At 46.9% G+C, this 24014-nt stretch overlaps 1 protein-coding gene across 1 annotated transcript in view; it reads left to right on the top strand.

Annotated features, from left to right (window-relative positions):
- The window catches only part of LOC149343255 (lysosomal cholesterol signaling protein-like), a 125440-nt gene extending 102566 nt beyond the window's left edge, over window positions 1-22874 (top strand). The window contains exons 11-15 of the mRNA XM_089546919.1: window positions 7478-7665; window positions 9240-9441; window positions 10943-11038; window positions 15726-15796; window positions 22355-22874. Coding sequence (XP_089403045.1) covers window positions 7478-7665; window positions 9240-9441; window positions 10943-11038; window positions 15726-15796; window positions 22355-22550 — 753 coding nt within the window. The 3' untranslated portion in view covers window positions 22551-22874. The remainder of the gene's footprint in view (window positions 1-7477; window positions 7666-9239; window positions 9442-10942; window positions 11039-15725; window positions 15797-22354) is intronic.
- Window positions 22875-24014: the final 1140 nt, after the last annotated feature.

Below are 24014 nucleotides of genomic sequence, written 5' to 3'. Positions count from 1 at the left end.
CTCGTAGGAAGAGGCGCCGCTCAAGAGCAAAGAAATAATGTGCGTAGATGTTTGGAGGTCTCTTTCAATTATTTATAGTACAAATTAACTGAAACAAACGATACGAGCTTCAGCGAGGGGCTAGTTCTTGTCTCAATCGGTATTTCTGTTCAGTAATTTGTGTCACTTTGAGAATACCTCGCAGAAATCTGCAGCGCTGAATATGTTTCTTGTTGTTTCGCGTCACTTTTTGCTGTAGCATAACTACGGTTTGATTTCTATTGTCTTCACTCTAACAAAAGTTGCTTCGTGTCCACGAAATCTCCAGGAGAGAGAAATCATTCACTAGCTACTACGCTAAATAAACCTTGCCAAATTAATGAAAAATATGTGATAGATTTATGTCACCAGTCAAGCTATAGAGAAATCAATGGAATAAGACACTGGCCTGATAGGCTTTCATACACTGCCAAAAAAAGAAAAAAAAAGAGCAGCCGTCGTTGGAGTCGTTGGCATACAAAGGCGGAGAAGGAATAAGCTCGAATTCGTGTTAAAATATGTTAAAGGACGGCGCGCTGATACTGGCAAAAAAGAGAAAAGGCCAGAAAAAAAAATCGTTTTCAAAGGGGTGCAAGGCAAGGAAATGATTTCTTAATTGCTGCTCACTGCATGCGTAGAAGAGGTATTCACAGCAGTTGGGCAGGAAGATACAGCTTTAAAGATCGGCGGAAGATGCCTCACCGTCCCAAGATTCTCCGATGATGCTCTCCTGCAGAGCAATAAGTGGTGGTGGAAACGCATAGCGCGAAAGTATACTTAACAAATATATGAAATAAACCAGAACAATTTTGTTTGCTTCAGCAATGGGGCAACAACTTGAGACAGGTAATGAGGCGCTGTACGTAGCTAAGAGAGAGAGAGAGATCAAGAGGAAGAAGGAAGGCAGGGATGGTAACCAGAAGAGTCTTCTGGTTGGCTACCCTGCACTGGGGATGAGGGATGTTGGGATTCACAAGGGAAAGAGAGAAGGGGCTAGGCGCGCAGTCACAATTGGCTCCTAAATTCTCAGTAAGCAAAACAGTGCCTTGCAGGCCTTGAGGGTCACTGTGGTCATGAACCCAGGATCTTATCCTCTGTTAGGGCGAGAATCGAGGCGTTCCAAAGCACAACGTGGCATGTCTTTCGGTCGCAAAAGCAGGACACTCACACAGGAGATGTACAACTGTCTCTTCGCAGCCACATCTTTCTCAAGAAGGGCTGCCGGCCATCCTAAACCGGATCGTGTATTGCTTTGTAAATGCAACACGGAGCCATAGACGTCAAAACAATGTTGCTTCGCCACGCGGCGTATAATGAGGAAGACGAAGGCGCAGTGCAGGGTGCAATGTACCGAGCCGGTGGTTCAAAAACTGGCCAGTGTTCCACGAAAAAAGCGTGAGCTGCAGCTTCAGCCTGCGTAGCTCACACGCTACGTCAACTTTTAATATAGGAATGCAGACGTCAGCCATTCTGGGTAGATCGGGCAGCTTCGTCCACGTGGCTGTTTCCTTTGATACGGCAGTGTCCTGGCCGCCATTGAAAAATGATATCATCATCTTTCGACATGGCGCCGTTGTGCACCTCGCGAATATCTGCAACCAGTTGTTCATGCGACCAGCGGCGTAGAGCAGCTTGTCGGCCTTGAAGGGCTACTTTGGAATCAGTGAAAACTGACCATTCACGTGGTTGTTTTTGGCTGATGAACTCAGCTGCAGCCCGAAGGCCAGCTAATTCGGCACCAGTTGAGGAAGTGTGGCAGATCATCTTCACGTTCATCAAGATGGACGTCTCCGGGAACACCACAGACTCTGCGGAACTGGTTGAGCTGACGGAGCCATTCGTGCAGACATCGATGCGTTGACTGTGGTTAGAATGCAGATGTTACCACATGATCTATTTGAGAGCAGCGAATGATACACCAGCTTTCTTCGTAATTTATGCTTTCTTCTCTCTACACCAGCTTTTCTTGATACGCCAACTTTCTTCGTCGTTTATGTAGACTCCATATGGTCGACCACGATTTTGAGGCAGGGATGAATTGCGAAGGTAGATAGACGCGATGAGCATCAATGACTTTTTCGAATGCACTACGTGGCATAATTACCGGAAGAGTTGCGAGATGATTACAGGGGACTCGTGTTAGGTGCCGATTATGTGCTCTAATGGTGTCAACAGCAATGTATGTTGTAACTGGATTTCCCCAGGCGACGAAACAGTTGCAGCTGTAGAGGCACATTTAGGCAGTCGAAGGCAGATACGGAGAAGTCGCGCTTGCACATTTTAAAGAGTCCGGAGCGAAAAGCAAGGAGTACTTCTACCTCGACCAGGTCAGCGTGGCAGATCGAGGACAAAAGGGATGAATCAGCAGACGAGTGATAATGCGGAAAATTAGAGTTTTGTAGTAACTTCTACGTTATGACCAGCATCTTGACCGTACACCTAGAAGATAAGCGTTTACGTTGGATGGGCTTCACTCCGGGCTTCACGGGCCGGGCCGGGCTCGCTAGAACGATAATTTAGCGGGCCTGAGCCGGGCCCGGGCTTGAAGCCGCGGGCCTGGGCCAAGCTCGGGCTACAGGTCTCGGGCCCAGACCGGACTCGGGCCTCAGATTGAGGCCCGTGCAGTGCTCTAAGCGGAACAGCCTTAACCTACTGCGTTAGCACCTCCAGCTCCCCACTCTTCACTGAAAAATCTGTCGACTTCGGCTTGGCTATTTCTTCCTGTTATTTTTTTTTTACTTTAAGGGCTATAGTTCTTGCTTGTTTTGCCTGAACTCTCCAGTTCTTTTTGCCTTTCTTCCTTGCTGATTGTACAACATTATTAAATATAGAGTTTGCTTTCCTGTGGCTTACTAAAAGTAAAGTCTAGTGGATACCTGTGCTAGCGGCGTCCGAATTAATGATTACGTACCGCCAGAGAAAAAAAAAATCACGTGACGCCTCTTTCAACTTAAGAAGCACAGCAACAAGGCACTCGATACAGAAATGCTCATCTGCTTTTCTTTCGTTATTATGAACGCGAAAACTATCAGCGCTCAGTGTGTGTACGTGTTTTCTGTCTCTGTCCGTGTTTTCTTCGCGCAGTCTAATCATGAACGAAAAGCACCAATTAGCCCACCAGAAAACTCTTCGCGAAAACTATAACGCCTAATTCGCAAACAGTCGAGAACTATTTTATATTTTATATCCTATATTTTCACCTTTTTCTGTCCTGTTATCTCCGTGAATAGCAGGGCCGCACGGAAAGTAAATGATGCGCAAGGACTTTTATTGCTTGACTTGGTTATAGAAAGCAGCATAAAAAGAGCCAAGTTCTTCTTGGCAAAAAATTGGCCCAGTATTAGGCAAAAAAATGTGTATTTCTTGCGAGAGGATTACCTAAGCAACAGACAGATTGATATCGCAATATAGCTTTTACCGAATTCCGCGAGCACCCTCATGAGCCAACAAGTGTGCCAGCTTGCGTGCATCAGTCTACAAGCGTATGAGAACAAGTATGGAATTCTCGGTCTTGATTTTGTAATACGGCCTGTAACATGGACTGCACTGTAAAGTATGCCGGAGAACTGGCTTTCCGGCCCGATTTTGTGCTGTTAAGTTTGTAATATTGTATGAGCAGCCCCGATCTTTTTCCGACAGCTTTTTTTACCAGTTGTCCTAAGCAGAGTGTTTGTCTTTGAGTCATTGGTAGAAATTAAAGGAAGACAAGAAGAGCTGAAAGAAAATGCTGGAGGTGAGCAAAATCCAATTTCCACGCCCATAATTTTCCAAATATATCGACTACTCGTTGCAGCTTTCGTGCTTTTTTCTGATGGCATCGACTGGCTAATAATACATGACGATTATCACACTGAAAGGTTAAAAAATGATTTATACCACGCGCAATTTTTGAACTTGTGCCGCATCTTAATGTAAGAGAGTTTTTGCATTTAGTCTTTTCTCATTTTTAGCGACTTCGAACCCGCGACCTGGCTAAGAAAGACTTGCTGTGCAGCGTAGCGCCCGAACTAATCAGGCACCGTAGCGCGTTGAGCGCTCCGATGCCCAGTTTTTAGCTTCCATCGGCCTTGAACTTTAGCTTTCCTCGGCAACCGTTCATGCACGTGTCACCCAACCTTTCGCAGCGAACGTGCGGCCAGCTTAGAACGCTTTTTCGCGTGCGGAAACCGCCCGCACGGCAATCTGCTTTCGCGTTGTCCACAGCAGGCAGGGCCATGGTTGGCTGCGAGACCACGTAGATCTGTTTGCATCAGTATTGCTTTTGTCAGAGCTGAAGTAAAAAGTTGAAAGGCACTGAGTCCCGAAGTTCAGATTTAGAAGGCGTCCGCACAGGCAGGAATATCTTCCTGTAACAAACTTTGTGCGGAGGCGCCTAATATTGTCGATTGCATAATGCAGACATTAAATGGATTACACTTAAACCTGGCTAATTATACCTTTGTTATTTCTGAAATCCGGAAATTTCGACTGCCGAAGAGGTCCTGCGCAACGCCCATGTAAAGTTCATAGCTTCGGATGCTCGTTAATACGGTCGGCGATGGGCTCACACCGATTAGACGAGTTCCCGAGTTGGGGCCAGGTCTTAGTATGATTGGCACGACAACCTCTCATAAAGCTAAACTGCATGTCTTCCGGGCTCTCGTGACATGCGCGCAATGGCGGGCATGTCGACGACCGTAGCGCTCCCGTTGCGGGGCCGAAGAATAGCTCGGCAGCATAGTTTCGTTTTCTGAGCTTCGCCGCCAGTGCACAGCGACAGTAGCTATTGGCCGAGTTCCAGCTAGTCAGCCGAGCCCAGCTGCACGCCGTTTCGGGCGCTGATTGGCGCGTCGCTGGCATGGTCGCAGGTCTTTCTCGCGTTTTGCCGTTCCGGTGCTGGTGCGTTTCCATCACTGCCGTTCGCATGGCCCTTCCGCTTTTCAAAACAGCGGAACTGCGCGGTAGTCATGTCCTGGTTGCAATTCTGCGGTTTGTGCGGCGAAGCCTCCGAACATTGTTGGCACTACCGAAATGACGGACGTGAAAAAGCATTCCAGGGAGTCTTGAAAAATCTTCGTTACCGCGGAGTTTTGATCTCAAAAGCTGAAGACCATTGCCGAAGTTCTCCTCAAATTTATTTAGTATGATGCGGAGTGTTTGTGGCAGTTTTTGGGATCCATTCGACAATTCCACCGTCAGTGTAATTCATGCGTTCTTTTTCCTGTTCCTAGAAGTCCGAATTAAAGAGGTTTTACTGCATAGTGGTTTTTAGACTATGCTCTGCAGGCTGATATATTGTCCTGGTGGCCACGCCGTACTGGGCAAATGCGGAAGTTGTTTTCAGGACGTACACTCCGTTAGACTTGTCGAATTAGCGCACAGATGCCGGTACAGTGAATTGTTTCCAGTTTTCAGCAAAGTGTATTCCTCAGAATTCACTACATACTGTGCCTCTGAGGCTAAACTATGGCATCTTTAGTAGCGGATTGTCTTTGCTGCTCTCGTATGGTACGGGCGCGGCGGTGACAGAGGTAAGGCATTATACTTACTGCTGTGGCTGGACCGGACTGCATCTCGGAGTTCGCATAAGCAGCTCGTTTATTGCTCTCAACCAGTACTTCCAGAGAAAACTTTTGAGATTTTTGGTCAACTATGGGTCGCGTCAAAGACAAACTGTCAGAAAGTGTGCTACGCGGCAGCATTTGCAGCGGAGTATACGGGTAAAGAAGCCGCGAACGAGGAGAGAGCTAGCGCATGTTTTTAGAACGAAAAGCTCTATTTACTCCTCGCGTGCTGAGCCTCAAGGCGAACTGGCTCTTAGATTTCACCTTTCACGGGGGGCGCACCGCATGTGGCTATGACGTCTTTCCATGTGACTCGCCGACGTCACAGCTGCGCGCTTGGCCGTCACGTCCGCCGCTGCGCTGGCTGCCGCTTGGGCGCTCCTCCTCGTCGTTTGTGGCATCTTATGTGTCACGTGATTCACCCTTGCACTTGGCAGTCACATCCACCGCTTGTCCGACCGCCACTCTGGGCGCTCGCTTTCTGCACTTGTGGCACGTGATGCATCACGTGATTTGCTCTCGCTATTATAATTACAGTGCTTGCTGACAGAGCAGACCTGGCTCAGCTGAGTTGAGCCACAGCTACTTTTGTTGCAGTGGAGTGTGATGGCTGAAAGGAAAGGAAGAGCGCGGTAACTGTCAGGATGTCGGTGGACACCTGAACTGCGCCATGAGAGAAGCGATGAAGGAAAGTTCGAAAAGAGGAAGAGACAAAGCGGTGTCGCAGTAGGTGTACTCGGATTAATTTCTACGAAACTGGGGTTCCTTTGCACGCGATGTCATCGCACAGCTTAGCGGCATTTTCGCATTTTTTTGGGCCCCCGCGGCCAGATTTCATCTCATGGTCTTGGGGTCAGCCGCGGAACGCCAGAGCCACTGATCCAGTGTGGCGGGTTTTCGTTGTACGCAACAATGAAGTGTCACCTAGATGATGAAGGGAAGCATCATGACGGGCGCCGCTGCTCATGCGTGTGCTAGTAGCAGCAGATAATGTGCAGTGCGGATAAGCCACAAAAAAGGTCACGCATGGCTGCTTCAAAGTCTTGTCCTTGCCTGAGAGCAGTCCCGCAAATGATTAACGAATTTTACGTGCCAAAGAAACGCTATAGCCCACAAGGTTAAAGGATCGGTGAAATGGATTCGCATTACTTTCTACTAACGGGAGCTCTTTAACCTAAACCGAAACCTCAGTGCGCGGTCATTCAGCCATTTAATCCCCATATAAACTGACCTCCAGAGCTGCGATGGTACTCCGATCCCCAATTCGTGGGCGACAGCGAAACGCCATTGTCACTAAGAGATCGCGGCGAGTGAAGCAACTTCGTGTTTCTCTAAACCGTCATTATTGTCATTAGCGGAGATGAGTTCATTGCAGGGCAAAGACCTTTTCAAATGACCTGTAATTATTTTTTTCTTGCGCCAGCAGTGGAAACATAATCCCAGTAGCTTCCCAAGCTAGTCACTTTCTTTGACTTTGACTCTCGGCTCCGCCCAAATATGTTTTCTTGCATTCCCCCCCCCCCCCCCCTCCCCGTATACGTAGTGCCTATCTAACTGACCACGGCTTCGATTAAACCGTTTCTGCAGTGTAGATTTCTCTTCTTTTCGAATTAGCTCGGGTATTAACCAGAAAAAAAATCAGAACTTAAGAGGGAGATTACATTTCAGATTTGGAAACCATGTATTCATCAGTGCACTACCCATGAAGTTAATGTCTAGAGAGAAAGTAAAAAAAAAGATATGGGGGAGAACGAACGAGTCTTGTGTCACGGATTACAGAGTCCATGTCTCGAAAAAAAAAAAAACCATAGACGGACGCTAATACGATATTTTAGCGAGGTGCACGACGTTCTACCCTGACGAGCAGATCGAAACTAATTAGAGTCTGCCGTTCCCGTCCTCCTTTCCCGTCGCAGGCCGTCGCATCCGTCGTCTTGCTGAGCGTGTGCGCCGGACTGATAGCACTGTGCCTTTTGCAACACGCTTACGAGCGAGCCCTGAGGACATCGTTCGCGGAATGCTGCTGCTGCTGCCGTTCGCGAAAGAGCATCGCGAACGAATCGGCGGCTCACGACACTAGCGACAAGGCGCCGTGCCGTCGAAAGTGAGTTCTCAAGCGTGACAAACCAGCGAAAGTAAGTGGATCACGGGGATGGCAAGTGAACGAATGAGAAACGACAAACTGCAACTTAGTAGGCACTTCATGCTTGAGACTGATGGGTGGCTGATCGAATGGCAGTGAACGGGAAATTGCTTGAATAAATCATCGCGGAGCAATTTATGAGGTTCGTCGGCGAAAGAAGAGAAGTTGTTTGGCGCGAAATGTACACATTCTCTCTCAGAGCTCCTTGATCGCACCATTTTCGAAACTCCGCTTGGAAACCTTGCTAGTCCCCCCCGACCAGGTCATGGAGGTTAGCAGACTGTGGCGCCAGCTAGAAGTGTCAAATGAAAACTGTCGCCGTCAATCATAAACTGCAGAAAATCGGAAATATACTCCTTCTATTATTATTCATTCACAAATTAAAATTGGGTCACTGACCAAGTCAAAAAATGAAAAATGACGTTTCGGGTCCCATACGGGGCCCTTGTTCACTCCTTCTATTAGATCTTAATTTTTCTCTCTGGGTGTAATATGTATGAATAGTTGGTACTGTTTCACGGTTTTTTTTTTTTGCCAGGCGTAACGCAACTTATTAACCATCTCGGTGTTTGTAACTTGAACATAGTTTAGGTTACTGTCCACAGGCGTCACGATAGTCTGCTAACCTTCGAGTTTTGTTCCAGACAGCCAGCTTAATTTCAGTACATGAGCCACATGGTAACTTTCGTAACCGGTATGACCAAAGAGCTCTTGTTGTTGCTGAAAATGTTTATTTACCTATTTGATTATGAGTCCCGGGGTCAGAACCCTTATTTCAGGATTCCATTAGTCGAAGCTTCTACGGTGGCTCTTTTTGCGAGCCATTTTTGGCCCTCTGCGTTGAGCAGGGCGGCCTCCCACTGGTGAGGGGTTGGGGAAGGGATGGGGGACAAGGCTTTGTTTTTCCACAGTTTCCCTACCGTCCCGGCATTCTGGCCTTAAAGTTCTGTGTAACAGGTATGTTGCTATTTGGGGGTGTAAAAGGTGTTGGGTTATATTGCTCTTAATGTTATTTCTTCGTCTTCGCTTAATTCTTTCGAGGGTTTGAGAAATCCGGACACTCCCTCCTGCCTAACGCTGATGTCGATGACGGCGCGTTCAGTAAGGCTTGATGCGAGCCATCATTTATGAAAAAAAAGTCAGAAACGCACTCGTCAATCAATATGTTTTATTAATCGACAGTCAGGGCGTATCAAGTCATAGCTACCAATGCCAGAACTGCAGAAGAATAAAAAGGGAAACTAGTGTTACAAAATACGGCGGCAGGGTGACGGAACTTGAGCGAATAGGAATGGAAGTAATCCGCTTTGAATTATCGTGAGGTGATTGCTGGACTACCACCGAAGTTTTGTTCGTTAACGTGGCTATTAGTGGTCTTAGACTGACTCCTCTTGGTCATTCAAGAGCGATACAATACATCCGACAACGTCCCAAAACTTTTTTTGTACAGCCGCTACTGTACGTCTTTAGCACAGCTTTTTCGACAAGTATACTCGATATGCATCTGGTATGCCCACTTGTTCTGTGTCTTGTAGGCACGACGGACGGAGCTACAACGACAGCCAAGCTCAGGATTCAGCCACCCCGAAAGTGCGGGTGCGCTTCGACTTGTCACCTTCCGGACGAGTATCCTGGCCTGGGAAAGAGGATGACCCGACAGTGAGGACCTACGACCCCGAAAATGACGTGCGGGGCCTGACGCTGTTGATAGCAACACTCTTCTTTTCTGTACTCATCGTGAGTGGCCTGAATGTTTTCCTTACCCAGTATTGCACTTTCAGTGCATGGCACTGGTTAAAAGAAACCGAATAGCTTCCTGCCTGAGACTGCTCGCCGCAGGCTCTAGTTTTGTGCATGTGCTATATATAAAAAGTGAATGATTCATGAGAACAACAGCAGATTCTGCCTAGTGATTCTGCCTTCATTCACGGGATTATTGAGTGTGTCGTGTTTTAACCTGCAATAAAGCCTAACGTGCTGTAATCAGCTGGTCCAGTTTTGATGTTGGCAGACGCGACCTATAAATTGTACTTGATAACACTGTTGAGTTGGGCTAGCTGGTGAAAAGCTGCAAATCACTAGGCCGAACAGCTAGCCCTTCCAGATCCTCCGCATTGTCTCGGGTGTAATTGCGTGTAAATTGCTTCCTAAAGTTCTCATTAATGCGAAAAAGTGTGCGAATAAGCTCCGTCAGCCTTCAGATATGCGCTCGTCTCGTAAGAATGCAAGGACAGCGCACTTAGTGGAGCTGTTACACCATGTTCGTAACTTCTACTACACAGCCACACAAAGATGCCCTGAAGTATGAAGGGGAAAGAGCATGGAGGTGGTAGAGGGTGAGGCTAATCTTGCGATAGCTTTGTCGCTGACTGAACAATCAGTGTGTGTGCTGTTCGTGTTTTACAATGACGTGGTGAAAGGAGAAACCCCAGAGACGCCGTAACGTCAGCTTCGATGTAGGGCTGTTAAGATGGACAGAGGAACAGCTGCTTCCAGTACTTCCCACAGTAGAACCAGGGCGCTCGAGTCGCGTTGATTCAGTCACTGCCACAGTGCTGTCTAGGCTGCAGCTGCCGAAGTAAAACAATACTGAAGGGTCGATGCATCGTAAAAGCATGCGCTCATCATGATTCTCGAACATACAAGAAGGTGGTGACCGAGGCAGTTGCAATGCATTCTGGGTGTGCCCTGCTAACTGTTGATGGGCTTGGTAAAGAATTCAGAATTTATCCATAAAAACTTCCGCTTGAAATACATTTAAGCTACAGTCAACAAAAGAACATTTAGAGGTAATGTATTAGGGAACGAAACTTCTTCAGTCAATTCCTCGACATTGGCTGGAATCTTCTCTCTTGCGTAACACACCGATAAGGCTTAGCAAGCGAATTTTGCTCAATGATGCTCCTTGTTATGGTTTAACTATATAGCCTATCGGGGTCTTTAAACTCCTTTCCCTAGGTTCTTCTTTAAGGAAGCAGAATTTTTACCGGTGCCTAGCAGGGTAAACAGATATAAAAGTAAATTTCATGCAAAAGGCACGTAATAAATACATCGCGCTGCGAGTTCTTTTCGCTGTGCTTGGAACATGAACCACTGTTCTACATACTCACGCTCGAAATTGCTTGCTCAGAGCTCTCTATTTTTTCAGGAAGGCATGCGCTAATTTTTGCTGAGCTGCCGAAGATCCGAACGGTTGTCTAATAGCTTCTGGATTCACTTCTGCTCTCTTTTATCGCAGGGGATATTTGTGAGCTATGGACGCCTCTTTGTTGGAGTGCCGTATGGCGTCTTCAGGTCCCTACAACTAGTCGATGCAACGCTGAGCTTTGGCCAGGTAAGAAACGTGAATACGATGCCCGCCGCTTGTAAAACAGCGCTCCTATTTTCCAACGAGGCAAATGCGACCGGTGTGTGTGTGTGTGAATAGCATAAACGCAATGAGCAGGGACAAATCTGTTCCACGTCGATGTTTGTCTTGCAATCGTTGTGATTCATTAAGCTGGAAAATCCTTTAAGCTGGGCTTGCGAAAGTTTAGTGAAATTGACTCATAATCGAGGCAGTCAGCAGCTGAAGGTGGAAACAGAAAAAAGGCATCAGACTGCCTGCGTGTTAAAAAAATAAAAAGGATTCAGACATTTGTTCGTTAGCACACCCTTTTTCTCATTTCGCATCGCAGATAACCAGAACGTAAAGTGACTTCAGCGTTACGCAATTAGACATTTGGTTAAGTCCATTAATGGCCGTGCAGTTGTAGCAAAATCGAAAACGAAAATCAAAGTTGGGCAAACATTTGGAGATAATTGGGCTCTTTATTTTGCGCAAGCTTGAGACGACGGCAGACAGCATTCAGGACAGGTACCCCTTTTTAACATGTTTTGATTATCATCGCGAACGGCAGTCAGTGGTTCTGGAAAGATTAATGTAATCATTATGCAGATAACAAAGCATAAAAAAACCTTCACTAGGTAGTTCCTTTAAGCGCTTTAATGCCTCATCCACCGATTTACGAGGGGTGTTCAGTGATTTTTGCATTCTGGGCTTTAACCTTTTTTTTATGCGATGGAATGGAAAAAAAAGGCTGATGTTCACATGAAAGTTTAATTTGTCGTCTTACGTCTTAATATAGTCATAATCACGTTTTAATATAGTTGTTACCAGCGGTGATGCTGCTTCCTCGGCAGTGTAGTTGGCTGCATAGAATCGTAGCACAACAAGGGTGGCAGCTGGCTACACCAGCGGTGCATTGCGTTGCTTGCCTCTTAGTCAGACACGAAGCCTACGGGCTTCAACTGTTCGCTAAGCTTAAAGAAGATCTCGATGTTCGAAAGCGTGGGACCCAATGTGGGTGAGGCAAGACTGCCGTTCCAATCTTTCTACGATAACAGGAGGGTAGAGTGAAGTAGGGGTAGGTAGTTCAGCTGAGAACAAGTCTTTTGTTTATTATTTACAGCTTTTTTTTTAATTGTCCTATCTTCACATGGCATCGCTGTCTTCTGATGAGCCCTCTCCATTCATCCTTACTTTTAAGGTCTGCGCAGTGCAAAATGATGTGCTCGACAGTAGTACTTGCTCACCCAGGAACAAAACAAAACAAAACACAAAAAAACTGCACAGCGTGGCGTTTGCAAATATGGCTGTGGGTAGTTGAGGGGCGCGACATGCGTTCTAAACTGCAAGAAAAAAAAAGAGAGAGAAACAGAAAGGATAAACTAACAACGAAGGAAGGACGGGCTCGTTTCTTCGTGAAATATCGCTTGGAAGGGTAATAAAGCCACTAGTGGCACATAAAAATTCCGCCAAAAAGCAAGTACTGGCTACAGGACGCGTTGTCACGTGGATTTTGATTGCGCGGTGCTTTCGTACAAGGATGGTTATGAGGCACGAGAAGTCATAGCAGCGGCCTCGTTTTTAGCTTGACGTCAATGACAGCTTCATCTCGCCAGAAGAAACATCACGGGTTTATTGGAGATAGCGTTTGGGAACCTGCGTTGGTTGGCTGATATTGGCATATGATTAGTCGGATGGGAGAGCATCGAGTGTTAACGTCGTAGCTTACCTGGTAGACACTCATTGGGGTAGCTCGCAGCAGCCAGAGCTGCCGCTAAATGGTGCGCAGATTCGTCAAGTCCTGGCGTAAATTCTCTGCTCCTTGAAATGTTTTCCCAGTGGACAGAAACAAGGGTACCGTTTCTGATGGTCACCAGAGGCCCTCGAGTCTACCTGTTTGTTTCCCTGGATTGACCAGTGAGCCTTTGGCCTTGGGCGAAGCAAGAGAGCATAACTACTTTGAGGGCTCAAGAGGCATACAACGCCATCACTTGTGATGGTAACCTGTGGTGACCTGTGACGACGTTGCATGTCTTGCGGATCTTGCGCAGCTTGGTAGTACCAAGATAATTGCATCCCATGGGGTGTTTTTGTTAAACACCGCTCAGTATTGACAATTTATCCTGCAATTTAAAGGCGGGATCCGCCTCCGTCAATTGCAGGACAGGTGTCTTCAACGTGGAAGGCTTCCGTGATTGATCCAGTCTCCCGGTGTATTACCAGGGGACAGGCGTCGTAAGGAAGCGCGAAAGAAATTTAGATGGTGGCATTTTTTTTCTCCGCGAGCACCTAATTTCACTGCCACCAGTTAGAACATGTGAGTAAGAATTACTTCTCCACAAGTGTGGTGTAAGCCACCGTGGTGGCTCAGTGGTTAGTGTGCTTGACTGCTGACCCGAAAGACATGTGTTCGATCCCGGCCGCCGCTCTCGCATTTCGATGGAGGCGAAATGATAAAGCCTATTTTATACTGTGCGACGACAGTACACGCTAAAGAACCCCAGGTGGTCGAAATCATACGGAGCCTGAGTCGCTTTGAAACGTTAAACCTATTAAAACCAAAACCAAATTCGTGTGTGGAGCCACCCACTAATAACCGAGATATGTGCTGCGGATGCCGCTCAAGCGTGCAGCAGATTTTTGTCTGCGACAGTGCGATCAAGCTTTCTCGAATTTAAGCAGTCATCAACGGCCGTGTTGCAGCTGACATCAGTTTTTAAGTGCGATTATTATACAGCTCGCACGCAGATTACTAGAGGTTGTTTATCTGCGAGCATTTAGTTGTTGTCTGCTTTGACAACTCCAGCTGCTCTTCTCAGACATGATGTAAACCTAGCCCATTCCGCGTGGTCGGCATTAAAGGGCGGTATTTATGTAGAAAACACTGCTATAGACGCAGGTCACGAACAGAAAAAGCTGTGAGTTCGTTTTGTACAGAGCTGCTTACAAAGCGAAGAGTACAAAGCTAAAAAACGTTTCTACGTAAAGCTCTTCAAAATTTTATATTGTCTCGATCATGAACTCATGACCATGAACTCAGATTCATGATCATGAACTCAGATTGACTTGATCAAGAAAAGGAAGAGGGTGCACATATAACGCACACGCAGTATGTTCTGTTTTTATTTTATTTTTCAGCGTGCGCTCTGAACATGGCCTAAATAGTGCTATCATTGTGCGGCTCACTAAAAAGGAGTAAACAGTAACGAGCTCCCAATTTCCTTTCGCTATATGTTCATTACTTTACGAGTTGTCCATATTCCTTCCGAAGCCCTTTCGTTGCTTTACAACGAGGTTCCGGGGTAGCCGGCTCCACTGCTGGACTTTTCGCTATTTATTTCTTTGAATTAATATTTCTCTATCCGATGCAACAATACCAGACCACCCAGCTTGAACGAGCTGACGCGTGGAGGGCAGATGCTTTATTTTGTTTAGTTGGCTATTATATGTCTTTGTACAAAACGATGTAGCGACACAACACTGGGATGCTAGCCCGGTGGAACCGAAGGCCCGAACTCTTAAAACCTTGTTTATGGCTCTTTTTTCCCGGCATCTTTCATTTCCACGGGAATTACAACTAAGTTGGGTAGCTTAATTTTCGAAATGTGCGTAGCCGAATCTACCGCATTCATCGTATGCTGTGCGAAAACCAGGCCCAGCTGTCTCGGAGCGGTTGTGCCCTGAATACCTTTCGACGGCGAAGGTTCTGGTGACCCTTCACTTTTTACTCTCAGTCTCACCAGTTTTGTTGTGCCATGTTATGGACACTAGAGCTGGTTTCAACGAATAAGAGGCTCAATACAGAAAGGCTCTCGCACATGTGACCCAACGACTCGAGGTCCATTAATGCTCATAGATTAGCCGGTCATTATGATAAGAAAAAGCATATCCAAGTCGCTAGTTAGTCGTAAGCTATTCTTAGGTGCTTGCATGTTTTAGGGTCATTGATCCGATGACGACAGTGCTTCAGCGCCCAGAGCACTGCACCGTTTTAATGGTGCGGTCCGTGTTACAGAAGAAACAGTTGGTACAACCTTAGAAAGGCCTCGCTGCTTCTGCTGCTGTTGTGTACATACTGCTGCTATCCTGCGCAAGAACTGAGTTCCAACTGACCGTCAAAATTGGTGGTGTCTCGCTCGGTCTGTTTCTTCCGATTCTGGAAAACGCAACTCATTTCGGGAGCGCGACGGCTGCTGGTGGGCGGCGGTTGCCCGTCTTTGCCACTTTCTTTTCTTTCCTCCTGTTTACCCTCTCTCTCTCTCTCTCCCCCCCCCCCTCCCTCCTCCCATTCTTATTTTTTTCTGTCTTCGCAAACGGGAGCCACAGTAGCGCAGCAACCGAGCTCAAGCAGCAACAGAAGCGCCTAGACTGCGACGAACGGGCCAGCGCTAATCCGAAGAGCGCGGAATCAGCAGCAGCAATAAATCCTGGCGCGTTCCGTTTCTTGAGCGAGTTCCCTTTATCGTCGTACACGATCGGCGCTCAGTTCTTGCTCGCTTTTTTCTGTTTCGTCTCCCTCTTACCTTTCCCGCGCTTTGTCTTCTCTTGGCGCCAAACTCTGTCGTCTCGCACTCCATCCGAGTGATTCTCTCCTTTTTCTTCGTTATCTCTTTTTCCTTGCAAAGGTATAGTGCGTTTAGATCGCCTTTCGTGCTCTTTCTCGATGCTACGCACTAATCGCTACACATTTCAGGGGATGCTTGTCTTTTTGGCGTGCGGACTGGAAGGAAAGCTGCTTAGTGAGGCGAAAGCACGGGCCCTCCAGTAAGCTAATACCTTTCTCTCTCTCTCTCTGTTCTTGACTATTCGTTGTTTCTTGCTTTGCTTTCAGAAGTTCTTACTTGGTTTGCTCGCATTCCGGTTTTCGATTTCGATGCGCGCGGCTTTGCGTTTGTCGTTTTCGCTGTTGCAACCGGCCGGCCGGCCTGAAAGCCGTAATAATAAGCGCTGCTGTGTTTCGAAAGATAAACTTTACGCGCGTAAGAAACAACAATAAAAAGCACACGGGAACGAGGAGCACCGAACCAGGCTCCTTCTTTTCCAAGGTGCAACACACGTTGTCTTCGTCCTGTCTCGAGTTATTTTTTTTTTCGATTCTCGAACCAATTCGTATAGGCCGGGAGAGATGAAGCTCGGGTCCTTGTGATGTCTCCATGGCGGTCTTCGCTTGTTATTCTCGCTGAGTGCGATACTGTTTTATTGCTGTTTTTTTTTGCGTGACTAAGCGAGATCCTGCACCAGTATTTATCGTGTTTTCAATGCGGCACTGTACAGTCTGGGCAACAACGTTTCAGGTTTCTGCGAATTGGAACCAGACCGAGGCGCCCGAAGGAAAGGCTCCTCTCCGCTGGATTACAGGACGCCAACCAACTAACCTGTCGCCAGTTCTCCGTCTACCACCGGCGAGCTTTTGAGGAGTTCCTGGATGAAAGCGAAGCGTAAGAGTTCTTTCTTGGGTACCGACTTTCGGGGTTAAAAGAAATATGAGTGTCGACCACCTCGGCTGCATTATTACCCTGTGGCGAAGCTCAGGAGCTAGTTGGTGCAGGCGGAGGTAACCAGAACCGCATGTGAGGTTGCATCAGTTCCATTAACCCCCGCTATAGTCGGATAATATAGCTGAGAACACAATCTCTGGCTGCTATTGGACTTGACTGGCCCTGATTTGAGTTAATCCCGCAGCCAATCACCGAAGTTTTAAAGACTTATTATTGCAAAAATTCAAAAAAGAAAAGATTCTAATACCTTTTTCTTCCATATTTGTTAAGACATCTAATATCTTAAACACCCGAGCTATGGCCGGCGGAAATAAAGGGATAGGGACAGGATAGCGAGGACAAGCAAAAAGGGGAGCGATAGTGAGAAAGGAAGAAGAGCATGTTCGTTAAGTAGCGTTTCGGGATTTTTCAATCAGCCTAGCAACTAAATGCGCCACAAAACTTGAGTGCATCAGTTATAACATGCGGTTGTCTTATATGTTATGATGATGTATTAAAGTCGACACTAATTAACAAATTAAATGGCCCCGCGAAGAAAAGTAGGGTGTCGTCATAAGGCGGATAGCGGCCAACCTGGTGCCCATTTCAAGCTGTAACTAGGCACAGCTGGATACTACGCTGTATCTTACCGATACTCCCCTATGGGGTAGAAACGTGGAGGCTAACGAAGAGGGTTCAGCTTAAGTTAAGCACAACGCAGCGTGCTATGGAAAGAAAAAAATGGCTGAGGCTTAGCTAAGGTTAAGCCTAGTCAGATGCGAAGCATATTGATGGCTAGGCTTGGTAGTACATGGCTTTCCTTGGTTGACGTTCATCCCGCTCTTCATCGGTCTCTGTGGCACGCTGAAGCTTTCGCTTCTCGTTCAAATCAGCCCTGCTTCTAGGCGGCATCCCAACACCTGGCCGCATCGTAAGTGCCCGGAGATGTTGTTGTTGTTGTTGTGACTGAGAGAAGGATGAAGAGGAAATTGCACGGGCCTGCTACTGGCTCGAGCCAAGCCACCACCGCTGCCACGTGCAGATAGAGGAGAGTTAAAAGATCAGAGGAAAGAGAAAAAGGAAAGAAAAGACGCGCGTCGCAGCAACAACTGCGTCCGCCGGAGCGGACGCTGCTCAAAAAGAAGCGGCCGAAGCCGCGCTCGCCGAAGCGAGAACAGATACTCCTTAAAGCCTTTGCCCGGAGAGCGAGGCAAGCTCAGCTTTATACCGCTGCTGTAGCGTCACGTGGTCAGCTGCAGCGCCTCTGATGTGGAGCCTCCACCGCCGCGGCCGACCGCGCGAGCCGGCAGCCCATCTCTCCTCTGCTGTGACGTCATGTTGTCACGTGGTCAGCCGCCGCGCCTCTGATGTGGAGCCTCCACCGCCGCGGCCGACCGCGCGAGCCGGCAGCCCATCTCTCCTCTGCTGTGACGTCATGTTGTCACGTGGTGTCACGTGGTCACGCTAAAGGTCAATGGTAGCTCCACCGCCGCGCTCGACGAGCTGTAGTGTAGCTCTAGTAATATGCTTCGCATAAAATGAATGGTGTTACAAATGGTATCCTAGTTGAAATCAAGAGAAAGAAATGGGCTTGGGCAGGGCATGTAATGCGAAGGCAAGGTAACCGCTAGTCGTTAACAGTAACGGAGTGTATTCTAAGATTCCAAGAGAAGGCAAGCTCAGCAGAAAGTTAGGTGGGTGGATGAGATTAAGAAGTTTGCGGGGATCCGTTGGCCGTAGCTGGCAAAGGACCAGATTAAAAGGAGAGACATGATGGGAGAGGCCTTTGCCCTGTAGTGGGCGTAGTCAAGCTGATGATGATGATGATGGATACTACGTACCAGGTTAGATTCTGATCAACTTTATTTGCATCTCTTCTTTCCTCCCTCTGTACAGAGTAGCAGAATAGCCTTACCTATGTATGCGTTGTCCTGGCAAGACCGACATCTTGAACCTTGAGAACAATAGCCACGGCAAAGTCATCTCAGAGACGAAGGAATCGGAAACCCCACGGCTGCACTTGTATAAATTAGCAAAGTACATCTCGTGATTGTCTAGCTCTGTTACAACTGCTCATGGCTCTAGAAGCGAAGCATGACATTAACTTGTCAGCGGCCACAATCAGAAAGTTGCAGTCATCATCGACTGCGTTTTACGACAGCTGGCGCGTGCATGTCTTACTTTTTTGTTCGCCGCGAAAAGCATGTTCTAATACAATCCGCCTCCGGAAGCGCAATAGCGAGCACACCATAAAATGCTATCTTTTGCAAATGACATTCCGCACAATGATATTTAATGCTCAGCACCGAGGCACCGGGTAATGAATACCTCACCAATGCCAAGGCAGCTGATGAGTTGAAGCCTGTTTTGACGTAATTAATGACGTAAATGCCGCTGCCGACATCCTGCAAGATGACACCGTCCCGGTGACCAGAGCAGATAATTATCGCGTGTCTCCTTTCTTCCTTACCTGCTCTTTTTCCGCCGCCTTGGGACGTGCTATTGCAACGCTCTAAAGAAATAAAAATAAAATTCGCGTGTTGCCCCACGTTATCCTACGGTATAGAGCCAATTGTTGCATATGCCTAAGCCTCGTCCTTTCAGTGATATAACTGGTGCCTGGGTTCGGTCGAGTCTACTAGACGCAGAATATGACGACTTAATTTACGCGGACAGAGAAATCGTGTATAGAGTCGTTTATGGCATAAATGCCTAAACCTGTTCGACCTCAAGTGCAATTCCTAATTGTTCGGCCCTTTGGTTTCCTGCCGCTCGATGCCGTGACTATCCAGCACACGAGCTTCAGCTCCTCATGAACAGATGCTTTAGGTTCAGCGAAAATATAAGCCGTTGATTACTTAGATCGTCGAGAATGATGATGATGATGACGGTGACAGTTCTTTTTTTCTGGCAACCCTACAGCTCTCTAGTAAGCTCCTTCGTGTTTGTGTTTTAGAACACGCTTTGGTGACCCATTGACTGTGGTGTTCGGCCGCTCAAAATGGAACTCCAAAGATGCCCGTGGGCTATGCGATGTCAGCGCACGTTGACCTGGGGGGAAGGGGGGGAGTGTTGCGGACGGTGTCTCTCATAACCTCTATATTCCGCTTCAGGACGTTAGATCTCCCTTACCATGCCATCTATTTGTGGTGCGTGCGGTTGTTTTTCGATAGCGCAATTGACAGTGAGCTGCTGATTTTGTAATGATGCAAATTACATGATGAATGACAAGCTTTCTCAAGAGTGCTTTAATTAGTGCGCAGATAGGAGCGCACATAAGAAGAAACTCAAGGCGAGATCATACGACTGGTCGACTAACAAGAGCGTGCTGCAATGGGACTGGCTAAATCGTCTTAGAAAATAGTATGCGCCCTGTAGCTTTCAGCGTACTGTTAGTGCCCAGATTCTGATAGACTAATGTGAGTAAGGTCTGTTTATTCCATAGTAAATAAAGGAGTAACTCTGTTTTAGCCCTTTTTGAATTAAAGGGAGCATCTTGCGATGGCCAATATCGGTGGAGGAAAGGAAAGTTGAAATTTTGCAAGAAAGAGAGAGAGAAAGAGAGGAAGAGAATGAGAGAGATAGAGAAACAGAGATAGAGAAAGAGAGAGAGAAAGAAAGAGAGAGAGAGTTGCGTTTAGTTTATACAATTCTCGGATAATATGAAACGTAACTTATGCTGTCTGTTGTTTTGTTTCTTCACTTGATATTTATTGCTATAACGCTGTCGAAAGAGCGAGAGTCGTGCATGCCGTGTGCACGAAGTGAGAAATTAAGATAATGTGTTAATCAAGTTAAGCGGAGGTTAAATCAATAAGATTCTTAAAACATGCCAAACCAGGGATATCGAGCAATAGTTTTGAGAATCAGAATCTGTTTATTTTTATAGAAAATAAATTATAACATGAACTGATCTATGCAGAAGGAGGTCCCGTAGTCAGAGACTGTACTGGGACTTCCTACAGCATCGTATATCATTTTTCGTCGAAAAGAAAAAGACCAGTGTGTGAATTAATGAGATAAGGTTACCGATTTTCAATGACATTTTTTTTTTTTTGCTTTGAGTCGTTTGCTCTGTTGCAGTCTGCTCTTTTGAGGCTCGACTTGTAGACCGTTCTCGCACTTTTAGGTCTTCTGTTTTCTGAAACACTTCTCCAAGGAACATGTGTTTAGTTTTCATTATCAGAGAACCGAGGTGCGTTTTTTGCTGCCGTGAACATTGTTCGGTTAAGTCCGAGGTGATAGCTCCAGGATGAACCGAGTTGAGACCACACACAATTACTTTAATATTGTCAAGAGCAAAGTAAACACGTCGTCGTGTGGTCGTTCAGCATGGAAGATCGTTCTCTGTTTTTCTTCTTTTATTTTCACTGAAGTCGTTGCGAACTGCAGTTCCCTTGAGGTCCCTTCTGAAGTACGACTACAACCTATCTGTTATGAAGTATGACTCCAACCTAGCAGTTTATAACCTATGGTTATAAACTATGGTTATTGACTAGCTCGGTTTGTAAACTACGGTTATAAACTGAACTAGTTTTGTATAGGGCTTAGAAAACAATGTTTGATGTATCACAAGAACAGAGTAAGCGGCGTCGAATTTAGAGGCGTGGTCGATTCGGTGAGACCGGTAGCGGCATTCTTTGCAGTGCAATATCATTGATCCTTTAGAAGTGACCACAGCGTAATACGATTAACGTACGCCATTCTTCCACGGGTTGCACTGTAGTGCCTATGGTACTGTGACTCGTGTCCGTGTAACAGTACAGTGTCGGTCACAAATGAATAAGAGGCTTTGCCGGAAAGCTAGCTTGGAAGCATTACATCTGCTGAAGATACCGAATGTGGGCAAGTGCAAAACATTCCCTCACGTATACGGAGCACATTATGTGCTGCTCATTGCATATCTATCCTTCTACGAGCCTTGCTTCATTTGCATTGTTTCACAGTTCACTCCCCAGTTCAGTAATGTGCCGCCTGTCTAAACGCTTAGCATTTGCCGCCTTCCTCGCCTGTGTGCCCCGGCATAGTACGCATCAGCGCTGTCCTTGAAGGTAATATGATTCTATTTGTTCCAAATACGTCGATGTGCTATTATTACTTCTACTGCCCCCCCCCCCCCCCAGAAAAAAATAAATAAAACAGAGGGGAATGGAGAAAAATAAAGGAAAATACAGGCTGGCAAGGGCCGTTTGAAGTACCGCGGCTGCCGCCTGCTTCACAGCCACTATGCTAAAGCAGATTAAAGCACTAAAGGGTGCAGATTGAATTGCTGCAGAAGCACATCCTCACTGAGGGGTTCATAGAATTTCATGTTGCTGTTGCCTCTGAAGCGAAGGCAAATAAATACCCATGGTGGGGGATTGGCCGGGGTCTGGTGCAGATCCAAATAACAGGATAAACATTCATTCAGGCTTATCTCAAGCGGCTCATAAATAAAAATTGAGGAATATTGAAAACGAACCACTCTGTTCTGTAGAAAGCTATCTTTTTCGTCCACTGCTCGTCTTCCTGTTCTTCTTAACTCAGTTGGATAACACGTATAACCCATCCTCCTGTCATCTATGCAGTGTATGCTTCTCAAATATTGTTGGTCGTAATTGTTAACCGTTTGAGTTTGCACCTGAATTCTTATCCAGGTAATGTGGGCAGTAAGAGCCGCAAAATTGGGCTCTCGAATGCCTAGGTTTTGCACCAAAATGTGTATGTGCAGGCAGGAGGTGGCGAGGGGGGGGGGGGGGGGGGAGGGGGCGCCAGCTTTACAATTCATATCTGCAATAATGGTGGTTTCTGCTGCATTGAAATTGCACAAAGCAACAAAAGGGCTAATAGGTGGAGGGATTCGCAGGTTTCCTGCTTCGCTGGCGAGGTCCCCTTTCCACGGGCACCGCCTGGTCGACTGGCTTCTGGACGCGGGCCTGGTGAGGAGCCGCGAGGCGGGTGTGGTGTACGGACGGCGCCTGGTCGACGGTGGTCTTGTCGCCCACTCGGATCGGTCCATGCACTTCTACGATGGACCGTACGACTACGTGTTTCTCTGCTAGCCCTAGACTCGGCGACAAGCTCATCCTGCACTTCTGCTTGTGGCGACGCCGAATTTGCAAGGATCTAGGCTGGGAAGGCACGGTTCTGGTTCGGATCGAAGGAAGCGCGAGTCTGTCAGGATATATCAAGAGTCATGGACTGGTTCCAGATACAGGGATCGTAATTGGTTCGTTATGTAGCGGAGTGAAAAAGGGCGAACGGGCCCATAAATGCTGAAACATGGTGATTACAGCAGCGAGTATATCTGGGCGGGTTGGCGTTATGTTCTTCGTTTTTACAGCGCGACACAGACAAGGGCTTGAGAAAAACTGAAGTGAAACTTCCTGTCCAGTGAAATTTTTTGTCTTGTGCCCATTTGCTGGTCCACGAAACGATGATGTCCGTAATTAATTAAAAATAATTGCGAAAATAATGACTCGTCTATAGTGAGTCTATAATGCGTAAGACGTCGGACGTGAGAAAGCAACCAACGTCGTTTGAAGTTTTGCTTTGCATGTTGAGCTTTGTCGCTCTGCCGTCCCACTGTTAGCGACGACAAATTGGGGGTTAGGTTTCACGCTACGTAACCTGCACAAAAGAAACGAAGTGCTCAGCCAACAAAACGGATTTTTTCAGCTCGTGAGAGACAAATGCCGAGTCTATGCAAAGAAGAACATGATTAGCCGACGATTCAAGCAGTCGGAACGTCGCCAAACCAACGCCATGGGAGTCTCATTCAAGGACTCTGTCAACGCACTGAAATTGTTGCAGAGGTAACAAGTAGCTCTGGAGCAGCTTGTCAAGGCGACTGGTGGAATAGTTCGAGCCCATTGCCGGAACACTGAGACAACGAACGGGGTTGAAGTCGACCCATCTTTTAGCATTTTTTATTTCAATATATTTTCTAGGCTTTCTTTTTCGATCGTCAACCTCGCAGGCTTGCCAGGCGTTGCCCTAGTTCGTGAGGGCGCTGTACTTGCGTGACATGCCGTGACTTCGCTGGAAGCACGTCCCTAACTGACTTCCCTCGTACCTACTTCATCCTTTCTTTGATCTTCCTCCTTTACGAGGTCCTTTCAAGCCAACTGACACCGAACATAGGGGACAGCTCTCTACTGCGGCTTTACCAAATGAGGCTGAAGCTTTTATAAACATCTTAATTTGCTCAATATGTCTGCGTGTAATAAAGCCTAGGAGCGAGCGAAAGTTCTCACGTGCGTCTTGACCAAGAAAATTGCTATGCCTAAAAAACAAGTTTTCTTGACAAAGTCGCGACAAGTGTTTCTGTCTTGTACCGTCGAGTGTTTTGCATGTAAACAAAATATGATCTATTGTGTCCTGCTCTCCACAATGACTGCGTATCGGCGCTTCTTTTTCACATGTATGAAGTTTTTTTTTTTTAACACGTGCGTACGTAATGAAATGAGAAGGCGTCATAAACAATTTTCAACGATCTGTTTCTGATGTAAACCCGATTTCAGCTT

Source organism: Amblyomma mixtum, chromosome 5 (assembly GCF_055824585.1).
Source record: "Amblyomma mixtum isolate Tamu chromosome 5, ASM5582458v1, whole genome shotgun sequence".
Taxonomy (NCBI): domain Eukaryota; kingdom Metazoa; phylum Arthropoda; class Arachnida; order Ixodida; family Ixodidae; genus Amblyomma; species Amblyomma mixtum.
This window is presented reverse-complemented; position numbering and strand designations above follow the sequence as displayed.